The sequence below is a fragment of the Mastigoproctus giganteus genome, chromosome 8 (assembly GCF_048544385.1).
Source record: "Mastigoproctus giganteus isolate SK-2022 chromosome 8, ASM4854438v1, whole genome shotgun sequence".
Taxonomy (NCBI): Eukaryota; Metazoa; Arthropoda; class Arachnida; order Uropygi; family Thelyphonidae; genus Mastigoproctus; species Mastigoproctus giganteus.
In genome coordinates this window covers 1,884,259-1,901,118 of record NC_143582.1, presented here as the reverse complement: position 1 = coordinate 1,901,118, position 16,860 = coordinate 1,884,259, and the positions used below count along the sequence as shown (strand labels likewise).

The following is a 16,860-nucleotide window of genomic DNA, read 5'->3' as shown; positions in this document are numbered from 1 at the left end:
TGTCTGCCACTGTAGTTTGATGTGCAACAATGGAGCTAAACAGATTTTTAAATTATTCACCAAAGGAAGATGTGCTGCATTTTTCTGGCCTGGTGTAATTTCTTAACGGTTTGGCAATTTTTTTTTTTACTTTGTAGTGGAAATCCTTTGCTTGGTAGTCTCACTCACATAAAAAGCAGCAGTATTTAGTTTTTCCACCTTTCAACTCAGTCAGCAAAGCTACCACTTTTAGGTTGGCACAGATATTCCATTTGCATTCTTGATAGCATATTTTTTTTTGCAAAGGAACTTTGTATATATAGCAGTAGAGAAGTTTCTAGAGAACTCTGTCAAAGGTTCCAGAAATATCCTGACCTTTCTTCCACACGTAACAATATTCTAATTGTTCTGGAACATTCTCGAAGCTTGTGAATGCTCTAGAAATCTCCTAAATGTTCTAGAAAAAAAAAGTTTTAATAAATAAATAAAAAAAAACCAACACAATAAATAAAATAAACAAACAAAAGATATTTGAACACTGAGGGCGATGAGAACTTTTTACGCACGTATCTGAGTTTTCGAACATATTTCCTATGAGAATCTGTCGAAATTATTTCCGAGAGGAAACTGATGCTGACCAGTGTAATTACTGGAATGAGATACCTCCGCAACTCATTCCAGTGGCTGACAACTTGAAGAAATTGAAAGGTGAAGTGGATAATTGTTACTTGACCATTGTGCAAGGAGGAAAGCATATAATTAGTCTATTTCATCTACTTTTTTATATATATTTTTTATCTCTCTTTTTCCAATGCAATAAAACCTGTGACTTCACTGAACTATATGGCTAATACTAATACTTCCTGCTAAGCATTCCTCTACAGCCAATCTTATAATGTTAACTGGATGGTGGGTGATGATTAGGTTTACAATATCCTTGAACCTAGTGCTTTTTCTAACATGCTGATGGAAATAACGATCATCTGAATGATTTAAAAATATTATCCCTGTAGTGAGCCCCGTAACCTTTTCCCAATTGACAAGGGGCATTTTGAAATAGTCCATAAGAAGGCATTCACATTTGCTTGCCTGTTCCATATAGAGGCTATAGAAACCATCATATGCCTCATAACCTTCTGGTCTATAGCATACCATAAACTTCAATTTTCCTTTGCTTCCAGCTATCTCATACTATACAAATTCTATGATTCTGTGTGAATTCCATCTGGAAATGCTTTAGTTGCTTGAGCTGCTCTTGACATGCATGTCTCCTTTACTATTCTTCCTAAACACACTATAAATGCCAGAGAGAAATTCGTCATTCCTATTTCTGAGTGGCACTACGTTTCTATTACGTTCACCAGGAATTCAAATTTGCCCATTTTATTGACAACACTCCTGACATAATTTAGACAGTGTTCTTGTGTTTTTTTACTACCATAATACATCCTTTGAAGGTATGAAAGTGTTTGCCTAACATTATCTTCCCCATTTAAGACATCCAGTCCTCAAAAGCACATGTCCCAAATATTAGAAGCACTCTGGCTTCTGAAGTCAAAATGGTTAGACGAAGACAACTAAGCAACAGATCCTCTTTCTCTTTGCAGCACTTACAAGTAATACTTTTAAACTTTCTGAATTATAGAAAAGGTATACTTGCATTCCACTTAAAAGAAATTCAGAATAATGCTAACAAAAATAGTTATCTTTTCTAATGTAATTATGAAAATTACTTGATGATAGAACATTTACCTTCTCCTTTCAGTGCATCTCGGAATCCTCTCGTAGTAGGAGATATCAAAGCATGGATGTCCAGGTTACCCGCAATACCTGCTGCACGAAATAGGACAGTATATTTTGGAGCACATAGATAAAAGTAAGGGCACTGACGGGCTCTTACTAGTTGGTAGAGTGAACAAAGACTGTTAGACCTAAATGTAAAGAATTCAATAGTATATTAGCCACAGAATTAATAGCTACAGATACAGTTTCAGTATTCTCAGTTAAACTTATCAAAATAAAAAAGGCTATAGTCTTCAAAATTTTTACCATGATTAAAATGATTGAGAGAAATACAGAAAACTCCTGTTATAATGCTTTCAAGAGGACTAGCATGAATAAGCGGGACTACTCTTGCTTTTTGGAGGCCAATTCTTTATATTTTGTAGATAACAAATGTGTGAAAGTGCATATGCAAAGTTTAATGAAGTGGTTATTTGTGAGCTCCATGATTAACAGGCATTTAAAAATGCTTCATTGCTCTATGAAAATCTCAAAGAGGATCAACAGTTTCTGATGTGGATTCCATCAAAGTAAGTAGTGTAAATTTCTAATCATTTCATGGAAATATATTCTTTAGAATAATTGGAGACCACTGACTGGTTCACTTGTACTATAACACCATTTGCTAAAATGAACAACTCAAGATGCATGTACTGTGTTGTGATACCCAAGATCGAGGCCACTTGTTCTCTCCGAGCAATTATACTCCCTATCTCAGGTTTCTCACATTACTATATACATAAATAATGTATATCATTTAAAACAAAAAATGTCCAATACTACTTGCAGCAAAAATACTTGTATCTGTTCCATTTTTGGTTTTAGTTCTGACACCATAATTCAATGTATTGATTGCAAATAATTAATATGCAATGACTGTCTCAATCTGATCTCAAAAAAAAAAAAATAAATAAATAAAATAAAATAAATAAATAAATATAAGTTGTTGGAAATTGTTCTCTAGCCCAACACACATTTTTACATGTTAATATATGTTAACACATATAGCTAAAATATTGTGAACGAGACTTACAAGTTATCTTTGATCATGTGCATACCAATTGGAGTCTGCTGACGAGGCTAGTGGGAGCCAGATGTGTTCAAAGCCGCAAAGTGGATTTTCTTATTTATTGATTTGAAATTATTGTTTTTCTAAAACTTTTGATTTAAATTTAGTAGTATAGCATTATTTTGTGATTTTCTGATTAATCTGGTGTATTTATTCTTTACTTGGCCTTGTAATTGCATAAAAGTATCAGTAAGGGTATGATATCCATGTGCTACAAGTTGCAGCTCCGCTGAACGAGAAGTTTTTTAGCCATATTTAGCCGCTTTTATTGACCAATTGATAAATCAAATTATTTTCTATAAGTAGCTTATAGACCTAGACATGATCGTTAGTTTATGCTGAATTGAGACACGAGATTTGGAAGTTAATTAATACTTTAAGTGTCTGTAGATTTACCGTTTGTAACTAGCGCCATTGTTATACGATATATCCCGAATTAGATAGCGTTAGTATAGTATAGTATATAATATAATATTGTCAATTAATCAGCAAAATCTACTAATTTTGTTAAACTTTGTTGTCAATTAAATTGTACTTTTAACTAAATATATACAAAGGGTACTAGGAAAGTTTTGCAATACAGCTTTGTTTATTTAATTTTTTCAAAGTAATTTCCTCTACATTCAATACACCTCTCCATCCTCCGAAACCAATCTTTAAACCAGTTCTGCCAAGTTTCACTAGGGAGTAAAGCACACCCGTTGTCCCAAGCCCATAGAAGGTCCTCATCACTGGAAAACCGCCTCCCTTTTAGCTTCATTTTCACATGCGGGAACAGTGCAAAGTCGCAGGGAGCAAGGTCTGGACTGTAGGGAGGGTGCTCGAGAAGTTTCAGTCCTGTCGTGGTCAAATATTCGGTGCAGGCTTTGGCGCGGTGAGCTGGAGCATTATCGTGATGGAGGTACCCAGGTGTCCATTCTTGACTTTGGCCGCAGGTTCTTCATAGATCCAATGACTTTAGGCAGGCATTGTTCAGTATACCACTTAGCTGTGACTGTCTTCTGCGTGTCCAAAACGACACGTTCCACAATTCCACTCGATTTGAAAAATACAGCTATCATTTTCTTCTTTACAGATCGGGATTTTCTGACAATTACGCGTGTGTCGTCATCATCAAAGACCCAAACTTTGTTTTGAGCCTTGGTCGGCAGATCGTAATAGTACAGCCAAGTCTCGTCACCTGTCACGATGTTGTTCACATACCGAGATTGTCCCTTATCAAACTTTTTTAACATCTCCCGGCACCAAGTCACACGTCGTGTCATCTGCTCTTCAGTCAGTTGATGCGGCACCCAGAGAGAACAAAGTTTCTTCACGTGCAAATGATCTTGCAGAATCGAACGAATTGCTGGTGCATTTAGGCCCAAAGTATCCTCTATCTGTTGGTATGTCACTCGCCTGTTTTCGTCAAGCATTTTCCTCACAGCAGTAACGTTTTCCTCCGTAACTGACGTTCGTGGCCTTCCCGGCCTCTCAGAATCCTCCAGAGTGAAATTTCCCCTTTGGAATTCTCTATACCACCTGAATATCGTTGTACGATGTGGACAATCATCATCTAGTGCAAGAGTCATTTCTTCTAAGCACTGGTCTATGGTTAAACCACGCACGAAATTATACCGCAAAACTGTCCTTATCTCATTTCGTGACCAGGATGCCATCGCAAGCACTTTACACTCTCACTACTAATGAATAACTGAGCCCATCGACTTGGCGCGGCGGCTACTATGCACGTATGAACATGTCTCAACATGCAGCAACAAGCAGCTTCCTGTGATTCATTGTTGCGTCATATTGCAAAACATTCCTAGTACCCTTTGTATAACGACTTAGATTACAAACGAAATTAATACATAACTGTTTATATAACTTCCGTATCAAATTAATACATAACTTGATACGGAAGTTATATAAACAGAACTCGTAGATAATATTTGATACTGAAAAATATATATAGCGTTATAACTGTGTTGGGATACAAGTTTAGGGTTATAATTTTGTACGGAAATTGAAATTTTATTGAAATTAAATCGAAATCATGACTCAGACCAGAGCAGCAAAGCAAAAGTCTCAAGTTAATGGGAGTGCTATGGCTCAGAGGTGAACTGAGGGAGGGAGGGGGGGGGCAGTTGCCCTCTGAATCACAGCCTTTTAAAATGCACTGCTTGCATGATGTTTGTGGAGCAATCGGGTACGGGACATGATATTGCCATTGGGGATGTCTTTGTGTGTGTGCGTGATGCAAGGAATGTAACGAAATCAGTCGACAACTCAGCGTTGTTATGGGCCTATATGAGAGCTTGGAGGACAGGGTGGATGCCCTCGAAGGATCTAAAGTGAAGAGCCCATCAAGCTCTCAGCTGCCCACATCAATGCCAGAGCTTGCACTTGGTCATCATGCAACACAGTGGCAACCACCAAGGCAGAATGCGCTGGTCCCACAGGAACTAGTAGTTGTTGGTGACTATTGCCAGGGAAACGGGGACATGCTTTGTAAAAAGGATAGGTGGAACAGGACCAGGGAATGTCTGCCAGGGGCAAAGGTTGATGACATTGTAGAGCAGATATCATCTTTTAAGGGCACAAAAGGTGATATAGTTGTACACGTTGGCACTAATGATATTAAGAATAGGAGACCGGCAGAATTACTTAACAAGTACAGGTCACTGTTGAAAAAAAAAAAAAAAAGCCGTGAATTAGGGTTGAATTTGAAAGTGTCTGCAATTCTGCCCAGACACGATAGGAGGGAGTATATGATGAGAGCCTTGTTGATCAATTTGGCCCTGGAAAGATTGTGCAAGGCTCAAGGGGTAGAATTTTTTTAAGCCTGGTCTGTACTTGTTAACAGAAGGGACTGCTTCTACAGGGATGGGATACACTTAAATAGAAAGGGAGCAAGAATATTTGCTGATACTATTGAGGCAGTGTTAGGTGGGTTGGAAAATTGCTAGCTTGGGGGGGACACAAGGACTAATAGATTAACAGTAGCCACTGGCAGAGGTGAAAGTGATTCTTGCGCTGCTTCTATTGGAATGAGCAGAAGCCTGGAAAACAAGATGCAGGATATTTCAGAGACTGCTGGGAGTCATTGCGGTACAAGTAAACACATGGGTTATGAAAAAGAACAGGTGCATGTATACTTGCGCTGCAGATGGGCTGCAAGAGTAGCTCATGGTGTCTTATCAATGATATATAGGAATTTTTCTATCAGAGATAAGGAGGTGATTATTCCCTTGTATAAGGCAATGGTCAGGCCACACCTTGAGTACTGTATACAGATCTGGAGGCCTCATTTCAAGAAAGTTGTAGAGCTGCTGGAACGAGTACAGAGAAGGGCAACAAGATCAGTGAATGGAACAAAGGGTTGCTCTTACGAAGAAAGGCTTAAGTTTTGCAAATTACAGTGTCTGGAGACTAGGCACCGGCGAGGTGATCTGATAGAGGTGTATAAAGCCTTGAATGGTTTGAGCATGCTCAATGCTGATGGGATTCTGCCTTTTGCTCAGAATAATCACCCGAGAGGGCATAAATTCAAATTGAGGAAAGACAGATGTAGGATATATGTGCAGAAATTTGCCTTTAGCCAGTGGGTAGTTGGTTGGTGGAACAGACTTCCATCCCTTGTTGTGGAAGTTGATAGCCTAAATAAATTTAAGGCTCAGCTGGACAGGTATTTCGAATGAACAGAGAGGTGAAGTGGAAGTTTTTTTTTTTTTTTTTTTTTTCTGGCTGATGCTGCATAAGCTTGCTTTCTTGCATCATATGCCTCTACTAATGCTAATGCTAAATCAACTTATGTGTCAGACTTATCTTGTTTTCTCATCTGTTATTTGTACTGAAAATTATGAAATCTGGACAATGTGAGAATATTAAATGACCCTTTTGTGTATGGATACAATCCAATGACCAAGGTTTTCAAAGCTTCTAACAGGAAAACAACATCCTGAAATTAACCCTACAATATTTAGCCTATAATTAAGACAAATTAATAAAATTCGAAATTGAAGAATTTTCAGCACTTGGAAAAGAATAAGTTTTCTGTAAAATTTTGTCTTTTAGACTTAATTAGCATATCAAATCGTGCTCAATAAAGTTTAATAGCCCTAGTCAAATCCTTCAATAAATAGTCCCGGTCATGTTCATTAGCTTATTTTTAAATTTAGCTAGAGATTTTGTATTGGTGATTTGGCGTGAATATCATATCATGAACTTACAGAGTAAATTTTTTATTATTATTTTATTTTTTTTTTAATGAAACCACAAATACGAGAGAAGATATCTGTTGACATTAGACTTGAACTTCTGTAGACTGTAATTTTCAGGAAATACATATTAAGGAAGGTTGTTCCAGAAAATGGCAGCTGAATGAATAAACGAGGAAGATGAAAAGTTGGTTCTACAAGTTTGAAGTTGGACAGTAAATGGATGTTGGCAGCACGTGTTTGGACTGTTTCGAAAGAGTGAGTGGGAAACCTAATTTCCTCTTCTGAATGGAATCTAGAAGCCTGAGAGAGGTTTTGGGGGCACCGTCCCAGATGTGGGAACAGTATTCCATGATAGGACGGGTTAGCAATTTGTACAAAGTGAACAGTTGTTTGGAAGAAAAGTAATGCCAAGAGCAAAAGAGAAAACCAAGTTTTTTAGATGCAGAGGAAGCAATATTTGTAATGTGCTTGTGCCAAGAGAGATTAGAAGTCAGGGTAATCCCCAAAAGAGAGATATCAACATTGAATTTGTCTATAAATGGGTAATGTAAGCCGGAATATCACCAGTGGATCGACACTGATGGAATCCATACTGGCGATCGTTGATCAGACAGAAGGTTTCTAGGTAGTTTAAGAGTTGGCAGTTAATTGATTTCTCCATTACTTTAGAAAGAGTAATAGTAATGGGACAATAATTGGATGGGAGGGATTTGTCACCCTTTTTAGGAACTGGCTACATATGAGGAAATTTTCAAGCAGAAGGAAAAACACCTTTGGAATAAGAAGTGAAAAAAGGCAGCAAAGAACAGGAGTAAGTTCAAGAGCACAGGTTTTGAGAACAAGCGGAGAAATACTATCAAGACCTGAAACTTTCTTAGCATCAAGATTTGCCAAAATCCTTCTGACATAAGACCACAGGAGGAAAACAACAAAAATATAATTTTCGACAGAACATAGAATTACACCATCATGAGTATGATGATGTGATTTCTACAATTTAATAAAATTTTTAATAAAGTTGTTAGTTTGACAGTTACACTTCCGTATCTTTGTTCTGTCTAGGCTCAAAAGAGCTACCAGGCACATGAACCAAATTCAATTTACTATCCAGAACTGGGGGAGGATATATCAGATGGACATTATCATCATCTTGTGTATTACGTTTGTAGCTATATACAAAATAACAACTTTATTAAAAATTTTCATAAATTCATAAATCTTTATTTGTCGTACCAAATTTAAAATATAGGTTTACATTGGTAAGTGACAAATTCCGTTCACGGCAGAAAATGCCAGGGGATTACCATAAAATGTGAATATAAGAATGTCTAAAATATACAAGAAAGGGCAACAAATATTCAATAAATATACAAGAAAAGATGACATATAAATTGCATTACTCTTCACTAAATTTCTGTCTGACAGAAATTCACACAACTACTAGGCAACAGTAGCCTCAGCGAACCACACTGCGGTTTGTTTTCTATATTTCAGATCTTCTGTGAGCCTTAGTAGGTCAATTCCTATACGTGTTAGGCACTGAATTGATTCTAACGCACTGGCGGGTATAAACCTGTCGGCCATCTTCAGTCTGTTGGTCTTCATTCTCAAGGATTTTGTACCTCTTAATGCAGATGGCGGGATGTGCCACTCACAAAGCTGCCAGAAGCATGGTGATGATATCGTGCCAGTCATCATTTTGATTGCGGTTATTAATCGTTTCCAGGCAATGATGTCTGGTAAACGCTGCAGTTTAAGCTGTTCAGAGAGCTGCGTGGTCCTTAACTGTTGAGGGAGATGGTGCTTATGGTTTGCCCACTTCAGCAGCCAGAATTCACTCGCATATATTCTCCTAATGTCGGTAGGGGTGGCTGACGCCCACAATTCTGTGCCATACAAAATGACCGAATACACTGTGGTTCTTAAATATCGTGCGGTTGTTGCAGTCTGTTTCACGTGCAAGAGGTGCTGTTTTGTTGCCCAACGTAAGTAGTTCATTTTCTTTATAATCAGGTCAATATGAGACTTGAACGTAAGTTTCGTATCAAATGTTACTCCCAGATCTCTATGCGTCTCAACAACTGGGATAGGTTTGCCATTAAGTTTCGGGTGTACGAGCGTAGGGGATTTTTTGAGGGAGTACACCATAATTACAGTCTTCTGCGGATTGAGGGAGTACACCATAATTACAGTCTTCTGCGGATTTTATTAAATTGAATGCTGTTTCTAGACAAACGGAAGTCCTACCAATAAGAATTCCTAATGAAGTGATTCAATAAGTGTGTCAATTATTGTAATTGTAATAATTTTCACAAAACTTTAGTAATAATAACTAACCCATGCAACTTCAGAATATGATACACTTACCAGGCAGAGAGAAGAGCCTCTTGCACATTACTATTTGATATAAGTGAGGAGCTAAAAAAAATAATACATAAAACAGAAGTTTGTATATGTACATATTCAAGAAAGTTTTGAATTGAGTGCACCAGTATAAAGTAACATTCATATGGACTTCAGTAAAATTTTGGTAATAAAATATGTTACAAATAATTTACCGAAACCTGCACAATGTTGTTATATAGCTCTTAGCATGATCCATTTTGTATAAAATTTACATGGGTTTATAAATTTTTGTACTATTAAGCTTCTCGCATATTGTGGATATTTGTCATCACTGGGTTGTCAGTCATTAATGATAACCTATTTACCTGCCGATAAGATATCAAAGCATTAAAACCACAGTATTGATAATGGCATTTCAAATAAATGCCAGTCTTCTTCTCCCTTTGGGTAAGTGCTTTTTATTTAGAGTGAAAGTGTACTGAGGCAACTCAGGGTGAAGGATTTCCACAATGAGACTGATGCAATCTGAAACTCAAGCAGAAGGTATTTTGGGATACTGCACTACATGCTTGGATTTCCCAGAAAAACCAGAAATATTGGTCATGCAAAAGTAACACTCACTTATGTGGTCTGAAAGTTCCCACCAATATCAATGGAACAGCAAATCTTTGGAGCTCATACTTTATCTTGATTTCCGATCTTACATGTAAAACAGACTTCATAGGCTTTTTTCACAAGTTGTGACAGCGGCTTCTTGATTTTAATACCACCTCTTTTCTCCGCAAATGTAGCAAAAGCTATCAGGCTTATTTCAGCAAGAATGCAACATATTTCATGTACCACACACATAACACAATTAAGAAATTGTAGATTTTTATTTCTAATTTAAACACAGTTCACAATTTACACTAGTGCACAACACTTGTTTACAAACACTAATTCACTAGAACACTGGTTTGCTTTGTTCACCACCTACTCTCTGAAGCATATACACTTTTTGAAATAGGAAAATTCTTGCCTGATGTGTAACCAACTTGTATATATAACAGTAGAGAAGTTTCTAGAGAACTCAGTAAAAAGGTCTAGAACCTTCCAGAAACATCCTGACATTTCTTCCGTGTGTAACAATATTCTAGAACGTTCTGAAACATTCTCAAAAGTTGTAGAAAGCTCCTGAATGTTCTAGAAACAAAAAAATAATAAAAATAAATAGATGGAAAAAATGATTAAATCAACTACAGGTCTTGGTTTTTTGTCATTAACCTAAGATATTTGAAAACTGAGGGGGATGAGAACTTTTTAAGCACATGAGTTTTTTTTAACATGTTTCCTATGAGAATTTGCTGAAATTATTTCAAGAAAGAAACTGATGCTGACAGTGTAATCTGTTGGTTGGTAGAGGTGTTTTTTTTTTTTTTTTTTAATTCCGGAAACAGCACTTTTCAGTTTGTCTATTTTATTGTCTTAGGTGATGCACAACAGTGGAACTGCATCAGATAGCTCATAAAAGTTTGTAAACAACTTATATGAGCTGTATGTTTCACCCCATGCTATTAATTTTGTAAACTTACCAGCAGAAGTGAGATTATTAATGACATATTGTGCTGTTTCATGAGTAATCCACGGAGCATCAGAAGTCTAAATAATATTACTGTAACGACCTTTGTTTTCACTTGCCTTCATTTCAAATGCCCACTGACTAACAAAAAGGTAGGCCAATTAATTGAAAATTGTCCCATCTAGAGAGGTTAAAAATACCAAAAGGACACCTATTAAAGCTGTTGTTGTTGTTATTTGGTTTTTTGGAGCATTAGCAACTAAGGCCATATTGCTCCAGGGACTTCAGGTCATTCCCTGACCTTTCCGCATCCTCTGTATTTGGTAGTCACGGGCTCGAACCCCGGTCTAATCAGGAAGCGTGTGCTATGCACTGCTGCTCCTGCCCACCTGGCTAAGGAGGCGCCACCCTATTAAAGCGTGGGCATTCTTTTTGAGTGTACATTTTGGTGAGGTACTATAAAATCTAATTTCTAATACTTCTGGTCAGGATTGAAACCTGAATGCCTAAAAGAAGAGGAGGTACATATTAAGATGACATGCAGTTCACCTTCACTGGCCTTATTCACAGTTGTATGCCACTCCTGTCATCAATAGTGATGGCAGGAGTGGCACATAACTGCAAATAAGGCCAATGAAGTGTTATAATTTTCCCTTTTGTACACAGGTTTCTAATTTTATCTAATTAATAATATTGTAAATGATTGTTTTTTTTGTAATGACTCCCCAAACACACATTATGACAATTCTCTTTTGCACAGTGAGGCAAATATTCAAAACTGTCTTTGCTGAATAAAACACTTCCTTAAAGAATAGAGTACACAAGTTAAAGAAAAACAGATCAATGAGATATCTAAAACTGAGGTTTGGCATAACTTCCTTTATAACGATTACATTCTACAAAAAGAAAGCTATTACTTGTTTCATACCTTATGAGATATGAAAGACAGCTATTCTTCTTTAATCTCCCCCACCAACTTCACACAAGAATACAGTAGTACACTCATTTGAGTTGACCATAGTTCAAGGCTGCATGGCTTCTAAATGCGGCATTGTTGTTCTATCGTTTTACTCTCTATCTTGTAAACCTCTGATCCTAGGTAGCCATCTGAGTATAAACAGAAATTTGAGTGCCACAGCTTAGTGGGGAAATCTGAGGTATAATAGTACTTGCATTTCAGTTGATCATAGTTGTAGGCTGTGAGACTGCTAAATAAGTACAATTCTTGTATTCTTTCTACCTTGTAAACTCCTCTGGTATCATATGGCCACCATGAAGTATAAAAAGATTTATTATATTTTTTAAATTATGTAAGCGAGAGTAAAATATATGCAGGAATTTCAAATCTATTCACTTTATGTTATAACATGATTCTTCTTCTCTGTGTGCCATATCCTAATGGAGGTCGACAACCATCACAGCAAATGTCTCTGAACAGCTGTTTGGTGTTCAGTCCTGTCCAATTTTTAATGTTATCAAGCCACAATGTACGTCTTCTCCCAGGCTTTCTTCTTCCTTCCATTCTCCCCTCAATAATTAGCCATGGAATTGCGTATTTGTTGTTCCTCATCAGGTGTCCAAGATAGTTTTTTCTTTTCTTTATGTCCTTCAGCAATTCCTGGGTTTTTCCAATTCTCTGCAGGACACTCATTGGTCACTCTTGCTGTCCATATTTCAAATGCTTCTAGTTTTTTCGAGGTGCTGATTTTCAGTGTCCAGGCCTCGGCACCATACAACAAAACTGACCAAACGTAACGCCCCATCATCTGGATTCTAAGGTGGAGATCCAGGTTTCTATCGCACAATGCAGATCTAATTTAAAAAAATACTGTCTAGCCATTTCAATCCTTGCTTTTATTACCATATCTGATTTGTTTTTGTCATTAATCCGACAGTCTAGATATCCGATTTTGTCAACTCTCTCTATCAAGCCTTCCATTTAACACGAGGGGAGGTGTTGGCATTGTTCCATTGAGGACCAACGTGTCTTGACATTAATCCCAAAGCCAATTCTTTCACTTTCTTCACTCACATGATTGATTGAAGAGTATCTGTAAGTCTAATGCTCTCTTGAAGATGATATCCCAGTAAATGTTAAATAGGAGGTGGAAGAGTACAGATCCTTGCCTCACTCCATGTTCAATGTTGATTTTTTCTGTCTTTCTGCCATCAACTACAACAGATGCCGTTCGGTTCCTGTAGAGGTTTTTGATTATTCGGATGTCCTTTTCATCAAGGATCTTGATGTGCTTGGTGCATTGGACTCGATCAAAGGCCTTCTGAAAGTAAAAAAAAAAAAAAAAAAAAAAAAAAACCACCAACAAAGATAGGCATCAATCTGTTGTTCTGTGCACCTTTGCATCATGACCTGGGCACAAAATAGTGCTTCTCTTGTACTCGGTCCTTCCCTAAATCCAAACTGCGCATCGTCCATTGTCTCCTCACAATTCCTGAAAATTCAATTTCGAATTATTTTTGGGAATATTTTGAAGATTTGGCTCATCAAGCCGACTAGTCTGAAGTCTTGTCCCAGTGTTAGGTTTTTTGGGAAGAGTGATGAACGTTGATGTCAGCCAGTCCCAAGGGATGCTGCCTGTGTCGTAAATTCTGTTAAATAATTTTCAACAAGAATGTTGGTGTTTCTGTAGTCGAGCAATTTGACTATTTCCACTGTGAATTTGGTTGCGTCCTATTAATTCCTGAAATCTCTTTAATCTTTTTGTGAAGACTGAAATCATGTTTTTCTTGCAGAGCTTCTATTTCTCTGCATTTTTTTGTGATCCAGCTCTCTTTAGCTCCTTTAATTTTGTTCTTAATCAGTCTACTCACCTCTTTGTATGTGCATTTTAGTTCTTAAATGCTCTGTTACATGATTATATGAAGAATTATGGCTCAATGGCTTCTAGTTATTGAATTTCTGCGATAGTGATTCAAAAACATATTTAAAATCAACTGACTTCTCCATTCTGCATATTTAAATTTAAACTTCCCTAAAATTTAAAATTTTAGGGAAGGACGCCGGATGTGGTTGTTTTCCATTAAGGTTATTATTATAGGATACACGATAGTGCAATGCATCATTTCTGTACGGAACCAACTACTTAATTAGTTATATTTGGCATCGTTAATTATATCTCATATTGAGAATACCTTCACAACAAGTTACCATGATATTGCACTACCTCAAATAAGTAATTCTTCACCATAGAAGATTACTGTAACTTATTCTCGGCAGATACCATTACCCACATGGCACTGTTTCAGAGCTTATTGGCTCCTCGTCAGTGTGTGAGCATGTGCCCTTGTGTTGCAATGATAATCCAGTTGCAAAGAATAACTCCACAATATGAGAGATGCCTGATGGGGAGTAATTTATACTTAATGATGCCAATTTATAATTACTTAAGTAGTTGGCTATGTGCAGAAATAATGCAATTGCACTAACTTGTACATTAGTTAATGTAACTTGAGACTTTAACACTAAACTATTCTGTAATGGTTATTATTATATTAAAATCACTCTTATAAACATTGAAAATTAATATAGTTTATTAGGCTGTTGCCGCAGTAACCGAGTGGGAGTGCAGTAGCACACGTTCTTTGGGTAGACCGGGGTTAAAGCCCCTGACTGCTAAATATGGTCGATCTGCCAACCCGCAGTGGATGTAGCAGATTATGGTCCATTTCTCTCAGCATGAATTGTTGAGGAGGCTTCCATCCTGCAGTGGGTTGATAATGGATGCAGTTTACTTTTATTTTTTTTTTAATAGGCTGTTTGCCTACATTACTATATTTTTATTTTATTATTATTATTTTTTTTTATGAAAATTCCAAACGAGAGATATTAGAACCTATAGTACTTAGTACCGTGCTTGGGTTGGAGATTGACAAGACGAAAGAAGATATTTGTTGACATTAGATTTGAACTTCTGTAGACTGCAATTTTCAGGAAATACGTATGAAGGAAGGTTGTTCCAGAAAATGGCTGTTGAATGAATAAACGAGGAAGATGAAAAGTTGGACAGTAAATGATGGACTAGATGGATGTTGGTGGCATGTGTAAGGACTGTTTTGAAACAGAGCGGGAATTATACAAGCCAATTCAGAAGAACAGTGCCCATGGAAATATCTGTAGAAAAGGCATGCAGCAGAAACAGTACATCTATGAGACAGCGAGTGCAGAGACTCTGTTAGAGATGATTCAATCTAGAAGTCTGAGAGAGCATTTGGGGGCACTGCCCCCCAAATGCTCTCTCGTAATCCTGGGTATAACCCCCATGCACAAGCACACTGTGGGTGACCACCCAGGTGTGAACCAACGTAAGCAGGGGTCGAGGTGTGGCGCCCACACCACATGGAGGAATGCCGCCCCTCTATGTTACCAGGCAATACTAGGTGGTAGATAACTCATCAACCGGTGCAATAACATCACTTTGCTTATTGGAGGCTTGAAGTGGTGGAACCCATGTTTAGTCCCAAGAGCTAAGTTCCGGTCAACCCTTCTCCATCTCTTCCATCATGCAGTATGACTAATGACTTTTGAGGTTATGATGAACATCATGGCGAGATCCAATCTTCCTTACATTTCTAAGGTACAGCTCTAAAATGGTGTTTGTCGGCTGGACGCTAGTTAGTAGACCAGACCGAACCCATTGGCAACTCTTTAGGATGCTTCCGGATCAGCTAGTGTATAATCTTGCTACCTCTACTCTGCCAGATAGTGACTGGAGAGAGTTTGAGTAGTTTGTATGGGGGAGGGGGGCATCGTCGAGGCCACATTATGTCAAGGATCTGGGTATATTCTTATCATGTGTTTTTTTTTTTTTTTTTTTTTGTTGTTGTTAGTGCATAGGCTTCTGTGGCCATAATGCACCTCCCAAAGTTTTTTGCATTATGCTGTGATCCAAGCCCAAGGCGGGAATCGAACCTGTGACCTTTGGGTTGCCAGGCAGGAACTTTACCCACCTGGCTAGCCCGGTCGGCGTTACCATGTGTATGCCATTCCAAAATTTCATTACTCCATACAGCATGTCCCCTTCTCCACCTTTTCATACTATTGAATACACCAGTGGTGCACAAACTATGAGACGCAACCCCCAGAGGGGTCATGGGATAAATTAAAGGGATTGCTGAAATTTTTAAATAAAATTAGTTTTTGTGTACATGAAAGCCAAGTCTGTTGTTGAAATTACTTTTTCGATACTATAGGTGTAGAGACCTTTGCTACTCAAACGAAGTCTGAGATACAAATGAACCGCATTGCCACTCTTTATTTTTTAGGGTCTTTCACGTGTGATGCAGGTGGTTTTCTTACTTATTGTCCTTGTGGATAATATGGCTTAATTTTCTCACTGGCTATGGACACAGAAACCAGCTGACTAGTGCGACTTCTCAGCACTACTCAATTGCTGAACCGTAATTCCTCTAGCTCGTGCTTCCTACAGCAGAAATTGCATTTAAGGCCAGAGGTGCGAGTATGCTGTGGCAGTAAACAGCAAGTCTGTTGCATGCATGCTTTATTCTGCTTTGTAATTCGGTGCTTTCACGTCAACTTGGATGTGTTTTCATTCTTCTGCTACGTTTTATATTATGGCTGTGTTTTTAAGAAGAAAACAAATATACATTTTTATATATTTTACCATGGACAATTGGGTAATCAGAATGAAATGGCCAAGGATGACGACAATAATGTTACTACAGATACACCAGAAGTTGAAAGGGTAAGAAATGTATCATGTGAAAATTTGGCTAAAAGCGGGGAAGATCACTAATGAGGTATTTTGGTCTTTTCATGCAACGGGATGTCAGCTTCCCAGATTCTACGGACTTCCGAAAATACATAAAGTGGGGGTCCCACTTATGCTTTGTCCAGATTTTCAGCTAAGTTGATTGCCCCTATAGTAGGACACTCTATTTTCACTGTC

The 16,860-nt window shown here is 37.7% G+C and overlaps 1 protein-coding gene across 1 annotated transcript in view; it reads right to left on the bottom strand.

The window, feature by feature from the left end:
* The window catches only part of hd (humpty dumpty), a 117,439-nt gene that overhangs the window by 83,133 nt on the left and 17,446 nt on the right, over positions 1–16,860 (bottom strand). The window contains exons 3-4 of the mRNA XM_090379416.1: positions 9,400–9,450; positions 1,732–1,910 (exon numbers count right to left, since the gene is read on the bottom strand). Of these exons, the coding sequence (XP_090235542.1) occupies positions 1,732–1,910; positions 9,400–9,450 (230 nt within the window). The remainder of the gene's footprint in view (positions 1–1,731; positions 1,911–9,399; positions 9,451–16,860) is intronic.